Here is a 22,552-nt window from a genome sequence, read left to right as displayed (position 1 = left end):
CAGCTGTATTCAATTTGATATGTTAATTAATTGAACATAGTTAAATAAACTGATCATAGAGTGTGTGCTGCTGTAAAAATTCAATATCTTATGTGACATAAAATCTAGTAGAGTATACTTAATCTTTGGCTTGTAAAACAGTCGTTGTATGTCAATTCTACATCAACACTCAGTCGGTGGATTAATTTAACCCTTAGAGTGCCAGGCGAGAAATAAAAGTAACGCTCAAAAAATGCCGATGATTTTTCCCGAAGGTCGCGCTAAAAATGCCGAGCGCGATCTGGCGATTTTTAGGTTAAAATTTCGTAAAAATCGAATTTTCGATATTTCGACCAACGAAAATCGATGTATCGCATCTAGTAACTTTCGACTCAATGTTAATATATGGGTTAAAAGAATCCGAGTATCCATTCGGTTGTTATGACAACTGTTCAATCATTACGAAACGTCCGGTCAGCCGGACGTTGGCACTTTTGGCTCGTTCTAAAAACGTCCGGTCGGCCGGACGTCGGCACTTTTGGCTCGTTTTAAGAACGTCCGGTTCCCCGGACATTGGCACTCAAAGGGTTAACAATATGTTTCTTTTCATTCCATAAATGGTTACAGCTTTAACAGATGAAAAGGATTTCTACTACTTTACTCTCCATGAACAAAGGTATGGCTTTCCTTTTATTTGTAAATATGTAACTAATAACAATGTGATTGACAAATATTTAACTGTTTTTAAATACCAGAAACATCTATTGAATTAGCATGGGAGCTGGATTCTTTACTACAAAAGTCTAATCTAAAGGGTTAGGAGTTTTAATTGAATACCAAATAAGTAGACAACCATATAGTGTAACTCGTAAATAATTGACAAAAATCATACAGAAAACTACTAGGTTTTACCTAGTAGTTTTCTGCATAAATCCTTGCATAAATCCTTTACATAAAAGCACCGTTTGAAAATATTTTACCTAATAGCACAGGCCACCCGTCATCCGTGCCGAGGATCTGTTCGATTCCGAGGATTTGTGAGATGAGAAGTCCCGTTGTGACGGCCAGCTGATTGACAGTTCCTAGCCCCCCTCGGAGATTCAGCGGCGCAATCTCGGAAATGTACATCGGCACTAACGACGTGTTTAAACCTGCACAAGTACAAGCGTGCAAGCTGCAATGTGTTAGAGACAATAATGCAGGCATTGACAGGAAAAAGAGGTGGATGCAAAATTGACAATGGACATTGCGATTGATGGCACATTGTTATTATTAAACTTTAAATTCAGTTACTGTGTAAATTATGCACAACAACACAAGTTATTGGTCTTAAGTTATTTCACAGAGAAGTAAGATACAGATTAAACATTCATTGGTACACTTAAGTCAAGTCTAGCACCAGTCGCTTCTGTCTAGTTCAAATTCGATTGGTCGTCTCGTCCCCTTCCGCTCTCCTTTCCCCCTCATCATCCTGTACTACAGTGCCCATGCTGTAGGAAGAGCCTGTGAGCTACAACTGCTGTTGTAAACAATAGCCGTTCAGGCTCTTCCTTGCTCGGTACTCGGTACTATTTCCGCACACCATTCCAGAGCTAAAAGCCACCATTCCAGCCTACGGTGGTCCAAAAGCATATTTCCTCTGTATTTTACTTCTCTGTAGTTATTCTAAGAAACACTTGATAGGTTACACCTGCCTTTTTATTTGGACCCACCTTTTTAATTTAAAACTTAGTCATTCAAGCTATACAGCACATTAGTGAAGTCTACTCTTGGTAATTCAAACACTCGATAAGTCGAAACTTTCGATAATTCAAAATTAAAGCTCAGTCTATAGAGAATCTTTTGATATTTTAGTTTCACCATGCATTTTGATACGCTCGGTATTTCAAATTCCAATTTGGAACTCACAGTAATTCAAAGTTTTGTCGGCAAAACACTCTATAAATCGAAGGGGGAAATTTCTTCCTGTCGTAACAGGAAACTATACATCGTTTTAGCACAGTAGTTTGTCTTAAATAACAGCATTGATGACACAATAATCAATATCAAAAAGCAAATAAAAATAACAGATTTTTTGTAACTAACCAAATTATAATTGCTATTGTTTGTTGTAAAGTGACTAAAATAAGCTTTTTAATTGCAACGTTCTGTACCGGTACCTAGCTCACATTCACATAATACAGTATTTAAAAAATGAACTCACTGTAATTCAAATGGTTTATTTTTCACTCGATAAATCAAACCTCATGACAATTCAAAACTCTTGATAATTCAAATTTATATGCTTTTGACCCAACAATTTTGAATGATAAAGAGTCTTCCGTATAAGTAAAATTTACATTAAACTGTAATATTTGTTATATTTTGACCATTCCTTTTCACTCAGGGCTTGTCTAGCCTAAATGTCATAACATGGTTTACATGTGTTATGGATTACTGTGCAACTAATTATAGTCTACATATCAGCTGGAAATACAGATTTAACACAAAAAAATTCCATTATATTAAATAATCTACCGGTACCGGTACTCTACTCACCACAATTGACTCCGATAACAAAACGACCAAGAAAAAGCAATTCATACGAATGCATTATCTTCGTGAATCCCATCATACACGCTCCACAAATTCCTAGAATGTTGTTCAGCAACAGGCCACCCTTTCTGTAAGGATAAACTTATGTTCATTATCAATAATTAACCAAATCGCTTGCTGGATTGCACAGTAAATTGTGTTTCAACAAATTTGTCAACACTCCTATTAATTGTTTTGTTAACAAATCAAGTTGTCATGCGTAAAAGAGGACAATCTATGTAATTTTCGCTAACAATAATAGCTGTGTTTTAAAAGAATCATTTGTATATTAACTGAAATATTTTATTACTTTTGCCATACAATTTGAAAAAAAAACCAAAACCATAACATAATAAACTGGTTATACAGGGGGGATCAGACCACCCGTGCACAACGGTTTGGCCCAACAAGGGTTAAAAACCAACGTTTTTTATTGAAAATCTGCCATTAAAATTTATTTTTAGCTGGTTACAATTTAAAATGTCACTTTAGGTACTTTTTTTCGTTGTTGGGAGCATTAAAAACACAAATATATCTCTGAAAAATAATTTAAAAACATTACAAAAAACCAAATTTCCAATTTTTGGAAGTAGGACGCTTTTTGAAGGTGAAGGAGTGCAATTTTCGGAAAACTCCTTAGATTTTCCTGGTAGTTTGGTACTGAGACGGACCTCCACAAAAAATTTCAGATCCCTAGCTATTCTAGAAGTGGGTAAACGATTGTATACCTGATCAACGAGTCAGTGAGTTACACAAGCGACTGTATATCCCGTCAATAGTATGTGCACGTGTGGTCTGATTCACCCTGTATACTATTTGACAATTAATTGATAGTCAATTTATATTTAATTGTTGGCCTGTTTTAATTATTAGCACTACATCCTTTAGTTGATTGGTTAAAATTCAAGTATCTCCTTTACATAGTTTTACTTTGCGCATTGTTGACCATCACACTGTGCTAAAATAATTCGTAAAACACAAAACTCTAAAAGACCTTGTTCTACAATCTAATTGACTAGACCTCCACGAGAATTTACCGAAGAGAGGAGCCACGGTTTTTTGCTTCACACCACAACTTTATGGCAAGTTGGACATCCAAGAATTTCATCTACAGTAGGTAACTAAGGACAAAATTAGAGGTGAATTCACAGTTTTCCTCTAGGTTTAACTAGGTATTTTAGTAAAAATATATGTGTTTTTGCCAGTCAGCAGTCGTGAAAGTCACCAGGCCTCACACTTATCTTCCTTGGAACAGACTCGACCTAATTTTACTTTCCAAAATCCCCCCACACTACAGTAAGCGCAAGCAGACTGGGCGTGCGGTTCTGTCTCTACTAGCCGTCCTGTGTACATTTCACCCACCCCCTCCACCCCGCCTCATGAAGACAGCTGAACAACCCCAGAGCCGTGTGGGCCGTATATTTTTGGAAATGAGCAATACACACTCCCCCCTACACCCTGGGCGCTAGCACGGCCGCACGCTCAGACTAAATACGCCTACTGTGCCCTATTACTTTCAGTCAAAATATTATTCTGTGAACGTATCTTGAGTCGCTACTGAGTATTGCGTACAAGGTTCATTTACCTCATGCATTCAAGTTTCCTGGAGTTTAGTTCCATGAGTCACCTCTAGTGGTTTTCTCGTACAGTACTTTTCATAGTCTCACTAAAGTGTCCAATGTATATTTATCTCATTAATCTAAACTGTATTATACAACTTTTGCCATGATTTTATAACTTAAAAAAAACTCTCAGTATCATCTCTAGTGTTTTAAAATCAATGTCACTGTTGTCGAGTTAAGATTAATTACTCTAAAGCCTGCTACAATGTTCAATTTTATGTGAGCAAGCCTGACTGGCCATATTTATACAAAAGTTTGTTCAAACGATAGGTATAAGAAGAAGCGTTACATTTTAACTTATGGCATAACTTGGAAATGGACAATTCTAACTGACAACCCCAATTGAGCGTGTGTAGCAGACTAAGTTATTCCACTAAGTAAAAACGTGGCATTATATAAATGAACCAGTCCACGATGGCCCAGATGACAGGGAAACTGGGCAACATTTCACAAACAAATTCCACTAACCTTCCAAACTTATTTGCAATGACTCCGCCACTGAATCCACCCAACATTCCTCCGATTGCAAATATCGACACTGCCAACGAGTATAACAACTTGACCGACTCTTCCTGCAGATCCTCACCGTAGCGATCTTTGTACACATCTTTCATAAAGTTCTCTATATTCTGGAACATACAAATTGGTTGTCAGAAATACTTTTATAAATCGATACTTACTTTAAAATCCTAAAAAAATTGGTGGTCGCTAAGTTGGAAAATCAACCTTATTGTTAGACTTAGGGTTATGTTTTAGAACATAGACGTGATAGAACGGCAAGAAATTCTTCAAGTAATATAATGCATAATGTTTGTACTTAAAATCTCTCTAAAGCAACACAATAAAAATAAAATTTTAACTGATTGATACTATTTGAACTTCTGGCAATCATAAATCCAGCCTTAACTTTATCATACATCCATCATCCAGTAAAATTATCAACACATTTCTTTGTACAGGTACATGAACTATTCAACGCTTTTATTTCTTGATAACATTTTTTTAGCAAAGTAATATAGTTACCAAAATAATATGAATAAAATGGGTATATGCAAATCAATAAATATTATATCTGACACACAAACTTTGATTTTTATAGCTATAGTTATCGAAGATCAATTTGACAAAATAACTAACAAAAGGTCTTTTTAAAAGTTGAGCTGCTTTAGTGTGTGTAAAAAAACAAGACTACAAGATCGCGCCACTCATCCTACACTCATCTCCATTCATACTTGGCTTAAAATACCTACTTTGTATGGTCGCCATTTCATTGTAAAGTATTAAAGTAAATAAACTGTCATTCCCCTGAGGTATTTGGTTTTATGAAGGCCATACTTACTTCTATGTTAATACAAATACAAAGAAAAATAGGTCAAACGAGATGTAGTTTGCATATTTTATGTCTGATATACATAAACTACCATCACAGTAAATAACCCGCACCAAATTACAAACTAAGCAAATTTCCAATTTCATAATTGGGGTTTCACTCAAATAATTTCCTTAAAATTGTCCGATTTATTCTGTATTGAAATAACCTTAAGTATTATGAGTACTTAGGTTTTCTGCGGCAGGGAACGTAATAGTGTGGGTTTTATTGAAAGGTTAATAGCATGGATTCAAATGACTTAATTTGCAAATTTTATAAAAAAAATTTAAAATTTTATATTTTTGTAAAATATATCCATAAACAAGCAAACTACAACAGTTTACTTTTTCTCTCTAAGAATAACATGGGAAGCTAACATAAATAGAAAAATTCTTTGTAGCTGTTAGATGTACAATAACGCTTTAATTACTTAATGTACTTAATGTGTTTTATGTACTTAATTATTTGATTTCTAAGCTTTGTAAAATAGTTTAGAAAAAAATATATGTTTTGCTGGTAGAAATGGGAATACCCAAATTTTACCCCATTACACCCTCTTCTCTTAGTCCAAACATAGTGGTTCGTAAACTTGTTTGAATTAACGTAGGTTTACACATTTGTACCTAATTTCACCAAAATCAAATTATTTTTACTCAATTTATCATGCTAATCTTGGTAACGAATTGTGGATATTTATAGGCATGCACTATGGATGCGATATTCCCTGGTGTGGATTAACGTCCGCACTAGTGAGTACTACTACTATCCACAGTACTATATCCTGATAATTAGACCAATTCATTAATTACAAGGCAAAAGTGTGGTTTGGATTCCACTATAAGGCTTAGGTCCCTTAGTTTGCCTTGTATGGGCTATTAATTGACAGCCGTATCTAAGAAACATGTCAGCCTACCAAGACTACAAGAGCGCACCACTTATCCTACACTAATCTCCATCCATACTTGGCTTAAAATACCGAAAAGTATTAATGGACATACAAAATGAATTTGAACATATGTTCTTAGTCTCAAAACATCAAAACGACAAAGTAAAGCCATCCCTCACCATGAAGCCTCATCATGAGACCTACGATAATGGCTTAATCCCTGTATGGGAAATTCGTTAAAAGAATAAATAAGGATTTCAGTATGTAGAAAAATCTATGAGTGGCCAATTTAGCTGTTTTTTTTTTACATTTTTGAGGACTTATTTTAAGAAAATAAGCCATAGAAACTAACTGATTTCATCAATATGCAAATGAAATGTATGAAAACATGGAACAAATTGTGGTTGATCAACAATAGTTCAGTTAGTGTAAGCAATACTTTAACTGTGTTGTTCAGAACGCATACATAATCCACCTCTTAATCAGAAACTGGCTCAAGGGAGAGCAATGTGTTTATAGCTTCAAAACAGCTGCACACATGTTGGGTGACAGCACTCGGATGACTAAATCAATTACAATCAACTTTTGTATCATCAGTGACATCTTTATCATTCAGATCATACTTCACTAGTCTCTTATACTTCTATAAAGTATTCTTTATCTTTTACAAATTTAATAATATAAATAGTCAAACCTCTTTCGATTTTGGGTTGAGTATTATCGTATTATCCACTCTACACAATTAAAATTGTTTACCTATTGTAAACTGATTCATCATGTTATTCTAACATTAGATCTCTGCTCTGCTTTTTAGATTTCATGTCACGTTTGATTGTGCTAATTTCAGAACATTTTTTCTTTTTTAAGGGCAGTTTTTACATTATAAGCTTACTCGTTCATTGTTGTAACACAAGTAATAGTTTGCAAGTAGATAGTTTTACTGAATTTGGATTAAATCCACAGTACTAACAAAAATGGTAAACCCCAAAACCAAATGGAAGTAACTATGATTGAATTCTTCAAGCAGTACATGTTACATTTAAGACGGTTTTATTGAGTTGGGCATAAAGAGTTGTAAGTGGAGGTTTGGTGATGCTGCTCTTGATGGTAGATATACAGGGCGTCTTGCAACCATAAACAAACTTTTTCACACAATTCAGCATGTCAAAAGAAACAAAAAATTTAATATAGGCCTAACATGTATCATCCTATCTCATTGCGTTTTCGGTCTATCTGTCTGTTTGTGATTTTTACAAAAATATTTATAACTCCTTAACTGTTTGAGCTACAGCGTCGAAATTCTGTAAAAATGTTTACCTTATTGAGCACTATGTTTGTGCAAAATATGAATAAAAACTCTTCAAACAGCTTAAAAATAGTGGCTTTTAAAAATATTTTATACAAAATTCCATGAAAACCCTTAATTTTACAAAATATTGACGGGACATCTAGTAACATCTAGTAAATTTCATGCAGATTATAACGATACCTTATAAGCTTATTTTGGACAATGAATAATGGAGAAATTAATTTTTGCCTTGCCATATCTTCAGTTTTCTCCATTATTTAAACAATGTTAAAAAGTAGTTTTAACAATTTAACATTGTTTAAATGGAGTAAACTGTAGGTACCAGTATGGCAAGAAAAAAATTGATTCCTCAGTTAATCTTTGTCCTAACTAAGCTTAAAAGATATCATTGTAATCTGCATAATATTTTACTAGATTTTACATTACCTGCAAATATTTTTTTGTGAAATTAACGGTTTTTATAGAATTTGGTCAAAGATATTTTATAAAGCAGCAATTTTTTACGGTTCAAGAGTTTTTTTTCATATTTTGCAAAAAAATTGTGGTCAATAAGATTAACATTTTTACAGAATTTCAATGCTACAGCACAAGCAGTTATAAGGAGTTATGAAAGTTTTTTGTAAAAACTACATAAAGACAGACCGAAAACGGAATGAGATTGAAAAAAAGGTTATATTGCATTTTTTTGTTCTTTTGACATGCTGAATAACGTGACATAGTTTGTTCATGTGGCATGTGGTTGCAAGAGACCCTTATACCTATCTTTGGGACCCAAAGGGTTAAATTTGTTACTATTTCATTTGATAAAACTTTCTGAATATGAATTAGAAAATCTTTTCTCTTCAACTGCTTAATATCAGTGTTTGACAAATTTTTAGTGTCTAATAACTCTGGAATCTGATTTTCTCTGGTAAGCTAGTCTATATTCTATTCCTAATAAAATATCCTAATCAGTGACTTTGCTTTAAATTATTTCGAGAATACTTGAATTATAATTTTAAAATACAGATTAGGTAGTAAGCTATAAGAACAACTTACAAATTCAGGAGCATTAATGACGCCTGTGTTGTAGCCGAACTGCAACATTCCCAGCATAGCGGCGAGGATCGTATAACACAGGAAGAACGTCAGACCCTGAAACACAAGATTTGGGGATCAACAATTGTTCAAATTTAATTTTTGTTTCTTTAAAACCACAATCGTAACAAACAATCATTCTTAGTATTTTTTTTTATCACTGAAACGCAAGTCTCAGGGTTACGACACAGTTCAAGGGGAATTTTTGCCCCTTCCAAACAACAATCGTAAACACTCTTGTGTTAATATTTCCTGTGTATCGGAAACATGAATTGTTCTTTTATACAGTTTAATGTTTTACCTGAAAAATTATTATAATTCTGAATGAAATGAAGAGTATACGTAATAATATAAATTTTGCATGAAAAATATAACTAACTTTTACTACAATGTTAGATAAGTATTCGTAGGTTTAAAAATCATCATAAGGCTAGTTGTAGTCATAAAAAGGATTCCTCATCTTTACATACAACGTTTTTTTTTACAAGACAGAGTTCAACAGCTCTATTCAAGATTGATGAACTCAGGAACAATTACACTTTCAATATGAGCTTTTTTAAAAGAGACTTTTCTTAAGACGTTACAATGTTTAGTGCAAATCTAAATAAAACCTGCAATCTCCTTGAATATTTAAAAAAATTAGATAACAAAACATACTTTATAAAGTTTAAGGTACATCTCGACAATGTCACCTGTTTTCCCGGCTGTGCTGGAACACTGAAAATAAATGTTTATTGTTCACTATAAAGTTCTATTCTATTGCTTTTTAAATATTAAACCACACCAACTATCTTAAGCAAGTAGATCAGCATTCAAAATTAAATCAATCAGACAATCTGTATACAACAACCTAGCCAACTATTCCAAAAATCAACCCTATATTATTTTAAATTTCTAATACAATATACATTTTTCATTCAAATGATAGAACAATCATGCAGATTCATTTCACTTGGCAAAACTAATGAATGAAAATACCCTAACTGTTTCCATACGGAAAAGGTTAAAGCTTTCTTAGATAAATCTGTAAAACAACATTGAGAGTCAAATTTACAACTAATGTTTACATGCACATGCGACTAAACAAAAACTCCAATCCATCCAAGTGGCAGCTAGAATATTCCTGAAAAGATTTAACACTGCAACATATTTTTATCTGTTAAAATATACAGTTAAAATATACACTTTACAAATATAGTGTGAGTATATTAACAATTTTGATTTGATAGATTTATGTTCAATTATGATTGCTTTCATAAAATTATGATTAACACCAGTGGTGTAGTCGTAAATTTTCCAGTGTTGGAACGCTCATCATTTCACAGAACAGGTCATCATTTCACAGAACAGGTCGCTTACCAATATATAGGTTCTTTGGAAAAAGCAGAGTGGGAACGCCATTCACACACGTTCCCACGTCACTACACAACTGATTAACACACGTAAAAGCAAATTATAAAAGACCATTATAGTTGACAAACAGTAAATTATACACTATGAATAGTAGTTACCCTACCGTAATCTCATTTTTCTTTCTGCCCATATACCACATGGAGAAGGTACTTATTGTTCTCGCCAACATTTTTGAGTTTGAGTTTTGAGTAGATATATTCGTTTTGGGACCCTCTGAACCCAAAAAAGTGGTTTTCGAAGTGATGTCTGTGTGTGAGTGTGCTTGTGTATGTGTCTGTGGATGTGTACAAAGCTAAAGATGACACATGCAGTTTGATTTTGATTAAATTTGGTATGTAGGTACTAACTCATAGTGTCTTTGGGCGTTTTTTCATATTTTTTTAAAATTTTGGTTTTTAATGGGGATTGTCCTATAAAAACCCATAAAATAATGAAAAAATTGAATTTTCTCAAAAATGGCATGAACGATTTTGATAACAGTTTAGTATGTTATACCATTGACTTTTCTGTACAAATTACGGTTCAAAAGTGATTGTAACTGATGTTATTTTCCCATAAAAAAACAAAAAATCGGATTCTTGAAAAAGCTTGTTTTGATTAAAATAGTATGGTCCTTATAACTCTAACTAAACTTTTGTGGTTTTTTACTATTAAATATCATACTCCCACCCCCATGATAAAGCTAATGGGAAAAAGTATGTGTTAGATTGCTGATACCATTTATTTACATACATATTCTATAGGTATTAAAGTGATTGAGAGTACATTATTTGTTATCTTTGGTTTTAAAAGAAAACATTTGATGTTTATTAAATAATAATATTAACAGTTTAGTTATGAAAGAACACAGTTGGTATGGTGAGAATTTTTGTATTCAAAATGTTAATACCAATAATAAATGGGTTACTGTATATTCTACAGTATAGAAATGTCCACTGTATATAGGAAGATCCATTGTATAGTAATAATAAAATGCCTCATTAAGTCAAATTTATAAAACGAAAACATACATAAGTGTGGTTTGTTAAACTTAAAACCAATAACCAATAACGATAGAACAAATTTTAACATTTGCCATCCTGTCATGGAGTTTATTCTTACTTAATAGGATACATAAATATTAAATTGTAAAACTAATTTGGTATTATTATCAATGCTATAATTTGTTTATTATATTTTTTAATACATAATAAATTGTTTTATTAAAAAAAAATCAAAAGGATAAAATAATAATAGTAATAATAGCTATTGGTCTGGTTAAGGTAAATAACTATTTTCTCACTCTTTCACATCGAACAAATATAAAATCAGAATATTTTGTAAATATTATTGAACATATCCAAATTATGGTTCAACGTATATAAAACTACAATTACTTAATCTACCATCATAACTAGAACCCTACAAAAGTGAACCTCACAGTCTAACCTTTCTGTGCTTCCTTGATGCAATCCCAAAAAATCTTTCTCTCCGACTACAATCTAAGAATGCAATTCCGGTTAAGCGCTCATTCAAAATTTTAGATTGCATTGTTTCGGGATGCAAAAATTATTTTTAATCAAGCATTTAATTTGTCACGTTTATGTATATCTAAGCCTATCATATATTATAGAGCACTAATGGCACAAAGCCAATAATATGCATCGTACATAGCAAACCAGCAACAATGAACCATAGTTACCACTCCTTTTGCCTTTTGTCCATAATGCTGTAGCTGCCATAGATAGACAATTGGTTGTTAGTATGTACCTTGTATATAAACTACGCAAAACCTCTCTTGCAAGCTGTAACAGTTGCTTTCACTAATTATTTAGTTTTTTATTTGAATTACGGTTTTTTTCTGGTAACTTTGTTTTTCTGGTAAAATAAATGTTTTTAGAAACTTGTTTAGATCTGACATTCTCTGATACTACAATAAATGGTTAATAAATATGATTTGTTAGTAGGTTATTTAACTATCAGAAAAGTAGTGATAAAATGTGCCTACATGTTTTTAGATTGAGAAAGTCCTAACTAAAATAAGAATAGATTTAATTGAGATACACATTTTGATTGGTCTGGATTTTCATGTGGAATTTTACCAGTAATCAGTGAAAACACAAATAACAGTAAAATTATTCATGCAAAATGTTTAGATATGTTTGGTTATGCTCGGTTATTTAAATTAAAACTTTCTAAATTACATATTTATTACACTTTTAGGTTAATCATTTTCCAGAATTCCTAGGGTTACGTAATTATAACTAACTGAAAATAAAGTCTACTAAACTAAAAATAGATTTGTTTTTTTTTAGTCCTAATTTGTTGGCAATATCTTTTTACCTGATTCTACACAAAGCAAAATCAGAAAACAGAACAATAACAAACGGATAAAAACTATTCTAAAATACAAAATTTGAGAACTAAATTTGATTTATTGCTTTCACTCACAATTTTTGTGACCCCCACTATTTCCAGAGGTAAAGTAAGGTGCATCGAAAACAAAAACGGAAACAAACAGTGATTAAACGGAGGCTTCAGTCTTAAGCCACCCATACACGATTTATTGAAATCCCAATGATTAAGGACAGCACGCTCCATTTTCTTTCGAACCTTAAAAAAAGTATTTCTCAGCACCTGAACCGACAACACTATTGTTACTCACTGTATGATCAAATCCGATCGTGTATGAGAGGCTTAAATCTGGCACATTCTGACACAAACTAACATTGAAAACAAAGAGTGCAAGGCTCATTCCGCCTGTTGCATGCAGACATCTAGGTTAGGTTGGCACCTGTTCCAGCAGCCGCAGTTTCCGCCGATGCGTCTGTTCCTCCAGTCGGTCCACGTACTCCCGCAGCTCTTCTATTTCCTCTTTGACTTGCTGCACGGTGTCGAGTTCGTTCTTGATCGCCACCATGTCCCGCTTCACCTCGCTCACCTCGGACTGGCACGACTCGACAGACTTTGTGAGCTCCTGCAGCTGGCTGCGTATCTCGCACAGGGCGACGGTCGTCTCCAGCTGACGGTCGCCCCGTTGTTGCAGCTCATCCAGCTTGGCCGACAGATTCATGCTCATGATGCTCACCTGTCTCTGTAGACTGCACCCGAGCATCGCCTTTACTAATTTTTTATTTATTATTACTTTATATTCATTTCCTACGGTACAGTTCATGTAGCTCTTGATAAATCAAAAAGTGGAATGCTGCTGATGCATTTTTGGGGGCATTGTTATCTACAGTTAGCTGCAGACCTTGTGAGGCTTTTGAAAGTTGTTTTAAATTATTTGTAAAAATTCCTTGTACTTGAATATAATAATTGTAACTATAATGAAACCCTGTCTTTTACAAGCTACTATACATTGGCTAAACCTTGTTCTGACTGTACAGGTTGTTTATTTTCAAACGTACCTGTACCTGAAGTAAGTACCTGTAGCCAGTGCTCGATTTGTAGGGGAACGCGGCAGAACGGAGTTCTGGTACCTCTCTTTCGGAAAGATAAAAATATTGGTAGAAATTGGTACGTAAATAGGTACTAATCACATTAAATAGGATACAGTTTCGGCACCTAATTTTTTACAAATCGAGCACTGCCTGTAGCTATAAATAGTTTTAGTCACATTGCAGAAAATACCGCTGTTTTCTACACATGCATTGAGGGGCTTAAGTAGTTCTTTTTATCCTTGGGGGGGGGGGGGGGATCAGCTGGAGTCAAGGGGATCAGCTGAACATTTTCTGACTTAAAATTTTTCTTCTGATTTGGTAAAATATGCTGCAGCAAACCTGCCGACTTAGCGAATTTCCATTTGCCTGGATTGGTTTTCAATTAATCTATTAAATTAACATTTATGTTTAAGGTTATTCATAATACGCATCAGTTTAAATAAAAATGAATTTCAGGTTACCGTACTCTGGTTTTTGTTATTTCGCTTATTAATTGAAAAAGTAGCCCTAAAAAGAGAACAGAACTATCAAAAAAAATATATATATATAAATTTGATCGAATGGTGTTTTTGGCCTCTGGGGAAACCAAAATGAAAAAGTAAATCGGTCCCGGGCCTAGGTCTTACCATGAGACCTACGGTAATAGCTACTTCCCTATAGGGTAATTCGCTAAAAAGCAGTTGTTATGAATAAAACATTATTGTACTGTTATGTTTTTGTGTTTATCAGCTTTTTTAGCACTTAAAATAAACAGGTAAAAAAATATATGAACATAAAGTAAACAAAATCAGCCAAAAGTGTATTTGCAATTTTGTGCTGATGTAGCTAAAATAGTTGATATATGCAACAAATTTTAGACTTTAGATTTTTAGTGCATTTATCTTCTGCTTTATAACAATGGAAATAGCCTGAACAGCTGATATTGGAGCCCATAAATTGTATTAATGCTTTAGGTACTGAGTCTCCAACCGAGCTACATAGTTGAAAACCATGTTTGCCATTAACTAATTAATCACTCATGAACCCATATAGCATATTTAGCAAAGCAGTTATGCAAATCAGACATTAGACTAAGTAGAAAAATAAAGCTTAATGTTGAACTATAACTTATGGTTTTTTTTTTTTTAGCGAATTTCCCATATAGGGAATATTAGCGAATTTCCCATATAGGGAATAAGCTATTACCGTAGTACTCATGGTAAGACCTGGACCCGGGACCGATTTATTTTTTCGTTTTGAGGTCCCTAGAGGCCAAAATCACCATCCGTTCAAATTCATATATATATATATATATATTTATATATATATATATGTGTCCGTTAGCACGATAACTCGAGCAAAAATGATCCGATTTTGATGAAATTTGGTACAAACGTGTAAACCTACATTTATTCAAACGAGTTCGCGAACCAGCATGATCGGACTATGGGAACGGGGGTTTATGGGGGGTTTTATGGGGTAAAAATAGGTTTTTCTCATTTTTGACCCTAAAAACACATAATTTTACAATTTCTTTTCAAACCATTTTGTAGAGCGTAAGAAAACAAATAATTTTGTATATTGAAGCGTTATTGTGCGCCTAATGGTTACGGAGAAAATTCCAAAAAACTGTAAATTTAAAATCCCCATGTTATTCTTATGGAGAATAAGTCAACTGTTGTAGTTTGCTTGTTTATGAACATATTTTGATTGAATTTGGAAAATACATTCATTTCTTACTAAACTAACATAAAAAAAACACCTTTTTACCCTCCCTGTTGCAGCAAACCTAAGTACTTGTTAAACTAATTCTATTTAAATAGGGAATAAATATGATATTTTTAAGGGGACATTTTACTGTAAATCCTATCAGGCTAATGGAAATTCGCTTAGTCTGCAGGTTTGCTGCAGCGGGGGGTATTTTTTTTACTTCTACAGGTTTGCTCTTGTAAATTCGATTGGTTTTAAACAAACACTCTGTAGAACAAGCTTACTATTGCCTTGGATACTATAAGAGAACTTCGCAATCAAAGGCCCACTGTAGTCGGTGTTTATTTCTCTCTTAGTTTTTGATACTAGCTGTTTGACCTACAAAATCTATATAACGTTTACTCCAAACGGTCATTTTAGTTTGGTCTTAATTTATATCCAACTAATTTTATATTCAAAACATCAAACTAAACAATATCTAGAAAAATACCCAATTAAGGCCCCAAAAATACCCAAATTACTGAAAAGGCTTTATTTTAAAACAAGCTGTACAGTTGGTTATATAAGGGCACATATAGAATTCCAACTTAAAAGGATCTTCATTTGTAATTTTAGGTCACCACAAATATTCAGAATACAATTAAACAATATAAGACTACCGGTATACAACAAAATAATACAAGAAAATAAAGTAAACTGATAGAAGAATATACAATTAAATGTAATAAAATAAATTAAAACAATACAGGGAAATACAAAACAAAACCCAGTAGATACCACACTTATTCACGTTTATTAATAAAGTTTTCATATTTAAAAAATAAGTCATTGAGATGCATTAATGGTTGTAGTTATGGACCATTAAAAAGGAAAAACCATGGTACCTACCAAATAATAACAGTTATGAGGAAACTTAATAATAATAATTATAAATGTTAACTAGAAGACTACACGGTACCTTTAATAAATAACCGAGAACTAAAATAAATAAGCTAAAACACAAAATCAATTTAGTTTACTTCTCAGAAGAGAAAAGCTGAGTAATGTCTGTCGTAAAGATTTCTTATTGTCTGCAAAATGATTTATGACCCCATCCAAAAGAAACAACATAGGTACAGATGTAAATGTTAAATAATCTGGGTAGGGTAATACGTGAACTGTTCAGAAAGTAAGGAACGTTTTTGAATAAAATAAAAAGTTGGTCCAAGAAAACTATTTTATTTTATAGATTGAAATTCTACATAGCGGCCAAACAAATCGAGGCATTTATAAAAGCAGTGGACGAGTTTTGAAATTCCTATGTTGTCGATTCTGCAACTTACGAGCTCAGCCACCCAGTGACACACAATTATTGGAGGTCCTCGTCTTAATCAAATCGCTGTGCTCCTAACCAAGTCTTCAAAACAAAATAAAGTCAATCGGAGCCAGGTATGGACTGTGGGGTGGGTGGTTGAGGGGAAATCTTCCGTTTGAATGATTGAAGGCGAACATGTGTGCATTTGATGTGTGAGTTCAGGAGGGTGTTTTTTTTATCATGCAAAAAAATTTAAATTTTGGACGCAAACCTTAGTTTGGCCATTTTAAAACCAGTGCACCTTTTCCAGAACCTACATTTACTACGTTGTTTCCGTACCCTTTACAACCTTGAGGATAAATTTCTAGGGGTTTTAAGTGTAGCCAACAAAAACCGTACTATCTGCACCTTATAACTTGAGGGATTTTCAATTGCAGCACACTTTTTAAACTACCACTATGATACTTGGACAGTCATTGAGTAGGTGAACATGTGAACTAGGAAGTACACGACCACCACATGTAAATCGGCGTCTGAGCTTTCCTTGTTTTCTGAACAACCCTCGTATTTCCTAACACTAATATAAGTTTCAAGAAACATTTAACTGTAAACATCTAACCTTTTAACAACTACAGTTGACTCTCGATAATTTGACACACTCAGTAATCCGACACTTGATAGTCCAACAATCTCGGTAATCGGTTGCTCCGATGAATGAGGCATCGGTTGATACCCATTCAATACAGGACTGGACTTATATTCAGGCTGTGAAAGGAGTCTCCTCTTTCCTGCCGCGGTGTCTTCTCCCAACCTTACAGTGAATAGAAGTGGTTGTTAAATAAAATAATCACATTACTGCGCATGTTTGGTTTATAAAAAAAGTACCTGACTTTTTTAGCATACGTAAAACAAAACTGTACTGAATAATAACCAGGCCTACGAAAGAAAAACCATTAATGGAACCAAAATAACCTTGTCAACTTGAACGTACAATAGTCAATGAGTGTATATAAGTTGTCATTGGTTTTCTTTTCTTGAATTAATTTGATTTTCACAACTACGACACACTAGAGTGAGGTGAATATGAGTAAATGATGAGTGTTGAATGAATGTTTCCAACCGAGATCAGCTGGATCATCAGCCAGGATCATTTATCAAAATCAAGATCAAAGATAGCTCGGTCAAGTTTTAAGTTTTAACAATTTAAAAGGTTTGAACTTTTCTCGGGATTATCCACAACCTTCAGATAACCAGGGTGGAAGTTTAAATTTTGCATTATTTCTGGTAATCCGACACCCTCCCGCTCACATAACTATCCTAGAGTCAACTGTAGTCTAAACTCTTTCTCCTTTGATCTGAACAAAAACAAACGCTGTTCTCGCCAAGACAATACCTCATAAGCAGTTCCCGTAGAGTTGCTTCGTCGTCTTCCGTCGTCTGCGTCGCATCACTGAGGGTCTGAGTGTGAGGCCAGGCGGAGGTCAGCTCCTCGCCATCCAAAATGCCAACTCTGCTGCGTCCGCGCGGCTCGACTACTTCCACTAGGCGATCGGGTCCACCAGAATATTTCATAGGTTTCTCAACCCCGGAAAGATTGTCCGTTCTCCACCCCCCACCTAAGCACCACCACCAGATTGCCAAATGTGAAGCATGCGACAAATTTTGTTATCTGAGGAATATTCGTTGAAAACACAACTGGAAAACTAGGCCACCAAGGTCAAAGTAGATTATCGTATCTTGGTGTTCAGGTAATGATGGTGTCATACGACTGGGAAAAATACTTGCAGCTATTTATCCTTAAGACAAAGCTATATTTTTAGAGAATCGTACTGATTTTGAATTGTAGCTTGTCTCAAATACGAATGGTTGTAAGGTGTTGGAAACGTCGAATAGTACTCTTCTCAGTACAACAATACGCTCATTTTCCGACAACCAAGATTCGACAATTGAGAATTTGTTTCGGCTTCAGAACGAGTATTTTGGAACGTGAATTTTCCTCAGATAACTTGCTTTTAAAATATTTATACCAACCCTTAGCACTGCATTAGCTTTTTTATGATTATTAGACAATTGGAAAAAATATATTATTTTTTTAATGCTTTTCAACCAGACATTGAGAGCTTTTCCTCTCAACATAATCAATCATAGCTCTTTTTAAAAAATGTTTTGATATATTTGTGCATTCACATAACCAACCTTGTGCCTTTGAAATGTTTACTCTTAAAGTTAATTATCTAGCTATTAAATCTGTATCTGAATGATCATTCGCAGGGGGGGGGGATTAGTCCCGTATTAAGATTTTAGAGAATTATGACACTAATTTTACATTAAAGTTTTTATTGGTTAAAAAGGTTTAACTCAAAGTGGTATGTTTTTTTCAACATTATTTGAAAATGAAGGCCCAAGTTTCTACATTATTTGAAAAGGAAGGCCCAAGTTGAGGTGGAGAGATCAAGTTAGAAGAGACCTGAGAAGAATGGGAAGAAGGGAGGATGAAGCAGTGGATCGTGCAGTCTGGAGGCAGTGTGTTGGCGAGGCAAAGTACCTCCTTGGGCACCAAGAGCCGCGGCAGTAAGTAAGTAAGTATTTGAAAATGATTCCTTGATTGGACTTAATAGACTTATAGGTACGTGTATGTATATGACAAGCAGATAAGTAAATATTTTCCTACTTTCTTTTAGATTCCTATAATATGTAGTAAGCACGAATACTAGAAAAGACATGGATCATTTTGGCCCGAAAGTAAACAAAACCACATGTTAATTGATGCTATTAGTATAGGGGTTGTGTTTAATGTCGGGTCAAAAACGTTATTTTATGATCCATACCGGTATTTTTCTAGTATTTGTGGCAGTAAGTAATAATAACAATAATCACATGTAATTTGTTGGTTGCTATTGAATGCTTGAATAAATATTTTAATAATTACTTTTATCTACGAGGCAAGGTTTAGGGGTGTTAGTTTGGGGTGTTATATGTTTTACTTAAACTAATTATTGATTAATTGCTACCCAGTAACATTCATCCACAGTTTTTTACACTGTAAAGTAAAGCTTTTTGATACTTACTTATGGTATATAGTTAGTTAATAATTGTTCAAGCAACTTCCCGTGATCCCCATGCACCAGGTATTTATTATAATTTTCCTCTAAGAACCATGATCTCAATTTACCTCAAAACTATGTTTGCCGATTCCGCAAAACGCCATGGTGAGAGAGATTCTTGTCAACTTAACGCTACCTGAAAAAGAAGAAACAAAATTATCAATTGGCCTTTAGTACCAAACTTATTTTGGTGAAATCTATACTATTATAAAGAAGAGGTGGTGTCTGTCTGTTTGTCTGTGTGTGTGTGTGTGTGTGTGTGTGTTTGTATGAGTTAAACTCAAACTGCTGAACCCACTGGGCTCAAATTGGACAAACATAAAGCTACATCTCTGAGGGTAAATACATATAGAACTATTCCAGCTTCGATATTAACCTAGGACTCTGCCCCGCAGGCTTTCAAAGGTCTGAGGTGAGAGTAAAATAAGTAAATATTGATTGGTCTCCATGGTAACAAAGAACAGACGCAGAAAGTTTAATTTTATGAGAGTAATGCTTTATCAATACTTAGACATATTCTAAACATTGTTAATAAACCAAAATTAAGATATATTTTTAAAACATTTTCTACTTATATTTAAAACATTTCCTACTTTACAACAATGGAAAGCCTTCATTGTTACCGCTTAGCGTCAAACAACCAATGATACTTCACGCTGTGAGGTTAATAGAGATTGTGAAAGTTTTCCTCTCTTTGATATTTCCAATCATTGTCAACACCAAAGTTCTAAAGTTCAGGCGTTAGTTAGTACTTAGATAACACTGAAGGGGATTTATTGACTATCTGATACATAATTTAAACTTCCTCCCTATAAGATGAATTATAACAAATTTTTGTTACAGCCAATGAATTATAACAGATATGCTTTATCCAAAAACCATATATAAAAATAAGCTGTTGTAAGATGAGTTACAGTTTTAAAACAACCTATAGACACTACTTTGTACAACAGCATTACCTATACAGTGCTGTAAATAATTAAAACTAACAACTTTAAACTGTCATAACCAAGATTTGATTCTAAAATAAATTTTGCATAATATGTAAATACAAATTACACAAACTATACAACTTTAGTTCCATTACTTTCTAAAGTAACAACTGCACCATGCACCCAGCTCCAGCTATAGTATTCTTGTCTATTTATTAGACCACGAAATAATGTGGTTTGGTTTTCAAGGTTTTAAATCTAGTGTCGAATCTAACCAGCTTTAAATTAAGGAAATGTGTAAATTGATGGATTGTAAATTAAATTGGAAATTCATTCCACAAACAACTATTAGGATATTAGTTAATCATGTAATAGTAATGATTCAACTATTGTTTGTTTATAAACTTATCTTCTGTCAAGTGCAGTAGATAAAGGAAATAAACAAAGCTAATCAGAGTAGGTCTACACAGTTATGTGAATTTGACATGAGGTAACCACCAATATAGAGCTGTTATGAGAACTAGTTTTGTGGTTAAAAATAAATGTGTATACTTAGAAGAATGAACCGTTTATTGCGACCACATAACCAAATTTTTTTCTAAATTAATGTGACTTTTTTGTATATTAAATGTTTGGTGAAGAAATCACCAAACATTTAATTTAATTAATTTAATTTAATTTAATTTAATTTTTTCATGTGGGGAAAAATGTTGGTTATGGGGTTTCTGCAATAAACGATTCAATTGAAAAAATACCTATGAGTTACTTAAGGTTCTTCTTAACAGTTTACTTTGAGAAATTAAAAAACAGGTCAACGGTTTATAAAAGTGTTAGCTTATAAAAATTTTGGAAAATAATAAATTTCAGCTCAATTTATTTTTATCGGCAACAATGTTTGTGTCAAGCCAACAGAAATTAACATGAACAAAACTAAATATAGGCTTAACTTTTAAGGTATTTTACAATCTATCCAGCTGTAAAAAGATTTACTATGGTAATTTACAAGACATATTTAAATTCTTTACAAAATTGTAGTGGTTACACTTAACATTTAACATAAGAGGAACACAACACAGTATGGGCCAGAAAATAATGAAGTATTCAATTACTAAATTAGGTATACCATTGGTTGAAATCATAAAACAATTCAACTGAATGTTACATCTTAAAGCTGGTGGTTGACAGGGGCACTTAGATTTTGTGATTGGTTGGAATATGAAATATGACCCCAAGGGTAATTTATTGAAAGAAATCATAACGGAACAGTCACTGCTGCCAATTAACCATAATAACATTCTGAAAATTATATAAAATACAAATATGCTACAAAAGGTTGCTCTTTAAGCCAAAATAAAATTTGATTCTCTCAAGTAAAATTTATGCAAAAATTTTGTTTGTGGCTCAATATAATTTTATGTACTTTGAAATTAATTTCAAGAAATATATTTCTAAATCAATATGTTTTTAACATAATGGTTTTGGTAACTTGGAAGACACAGAGAAACCAACACAAACAAGCCAATTCAGAAGTCAGGCAATCTCTAGTAATGGTGGACTAAAGTGTCCTAATGTTTTCTTATCAAATTAGGAACACTGGTTAGTAAGACTCAACTGAAGTACAGCTAGTCTAAGGGTTATCATTATTTGAATGTGCTAGGCCAGATTTATAAGCATATCTTTGAGTTTGCTTAGAACTCTATGGAATGTCCTTTATGGTGATTCATAAAAATGCATGCTGTCGAGTTAATTTTATAACATTTATAGCTCTGACTAATAACAGGCCTAGTGACCTAATATGGTAGACATTCCATTCCCTAATGTTGAAGTTTAGTTAAGGTAACACAGTACTCAAATATATTTTTTTTTTAATTTTTTTTATTAT

The 22,552-nt window shown here is 33.4% G+C and overlaps 1 protein-coding gene across 1 annotated transcript in view; it reads right to left on the bottom strand.

The window, feature by feature from the left end:
- LOC128995130 (glucose transporter type 1-like) overlaps positions 1-22,552 on the bottom strand; it is an 87,884-nt gene that overhangs the window by 21,927 nt on the left and 43,405 nt on the right. The window contains exons 4-11 of the mRNA XM_054420039.1: positions 19,807-19,874; positions 18,028-18,250; positions 17,254-17,445; positions 13,003-13,309; positions 8,778-8,873; positions 4,644-4,804; positions 2,518-2,642; positions 960-1,130 (exon numbers count right to left, since the gene is read on the bottom strand). Coding sequence (XP_054276014.1) covers positions 960-1,130; positions 2,518-2,642; positions 4,644-4,804; positions 8,778-8,873; positions 13,003-13,309; positions 17,254-17,445; positions 18,028-18,206 — 1,231 coding nt within the window. The 5' untranslated portion in view covers positions 18,207-18,250; positions 19,807-19,874. The remainder of the gene's footprint in view (positions 1-959; positions 1,131-2,517; positions 2,643-4,643; positions 4,805-8,777; positions 8,874-13,002; positions 13,310-17,253; positions 17,446-18,027; positions 18,251-19,806; positions 19,875-22,552) is intronic.

The sequence above is a fragment of the Macrosteles quadrilineatus genome, unplaced genomic scaffold, assembly GCF_028750875.1.
Source record: "Macrosteles quadrilineatus isolate MER2022 unplaced genomic scaffold, UCM_ALF_1.0 Scaffold_5__1_contigs__length_97177068, whole genome shotgun sequence".
Taxonomy (NCBI): domain Eukaryota; kingdom Metazoa; phylum Arthropoda; class Insecta; order Hemiptera; family Cicadellidae; genus Macrosteles; species Macrosteles quadrilineatus.
The sequence above is the reverse complement of the archived record's forward strand: the minus strand, read 5'-3'. Positions and strand labels throughout refer to the sequence as shown.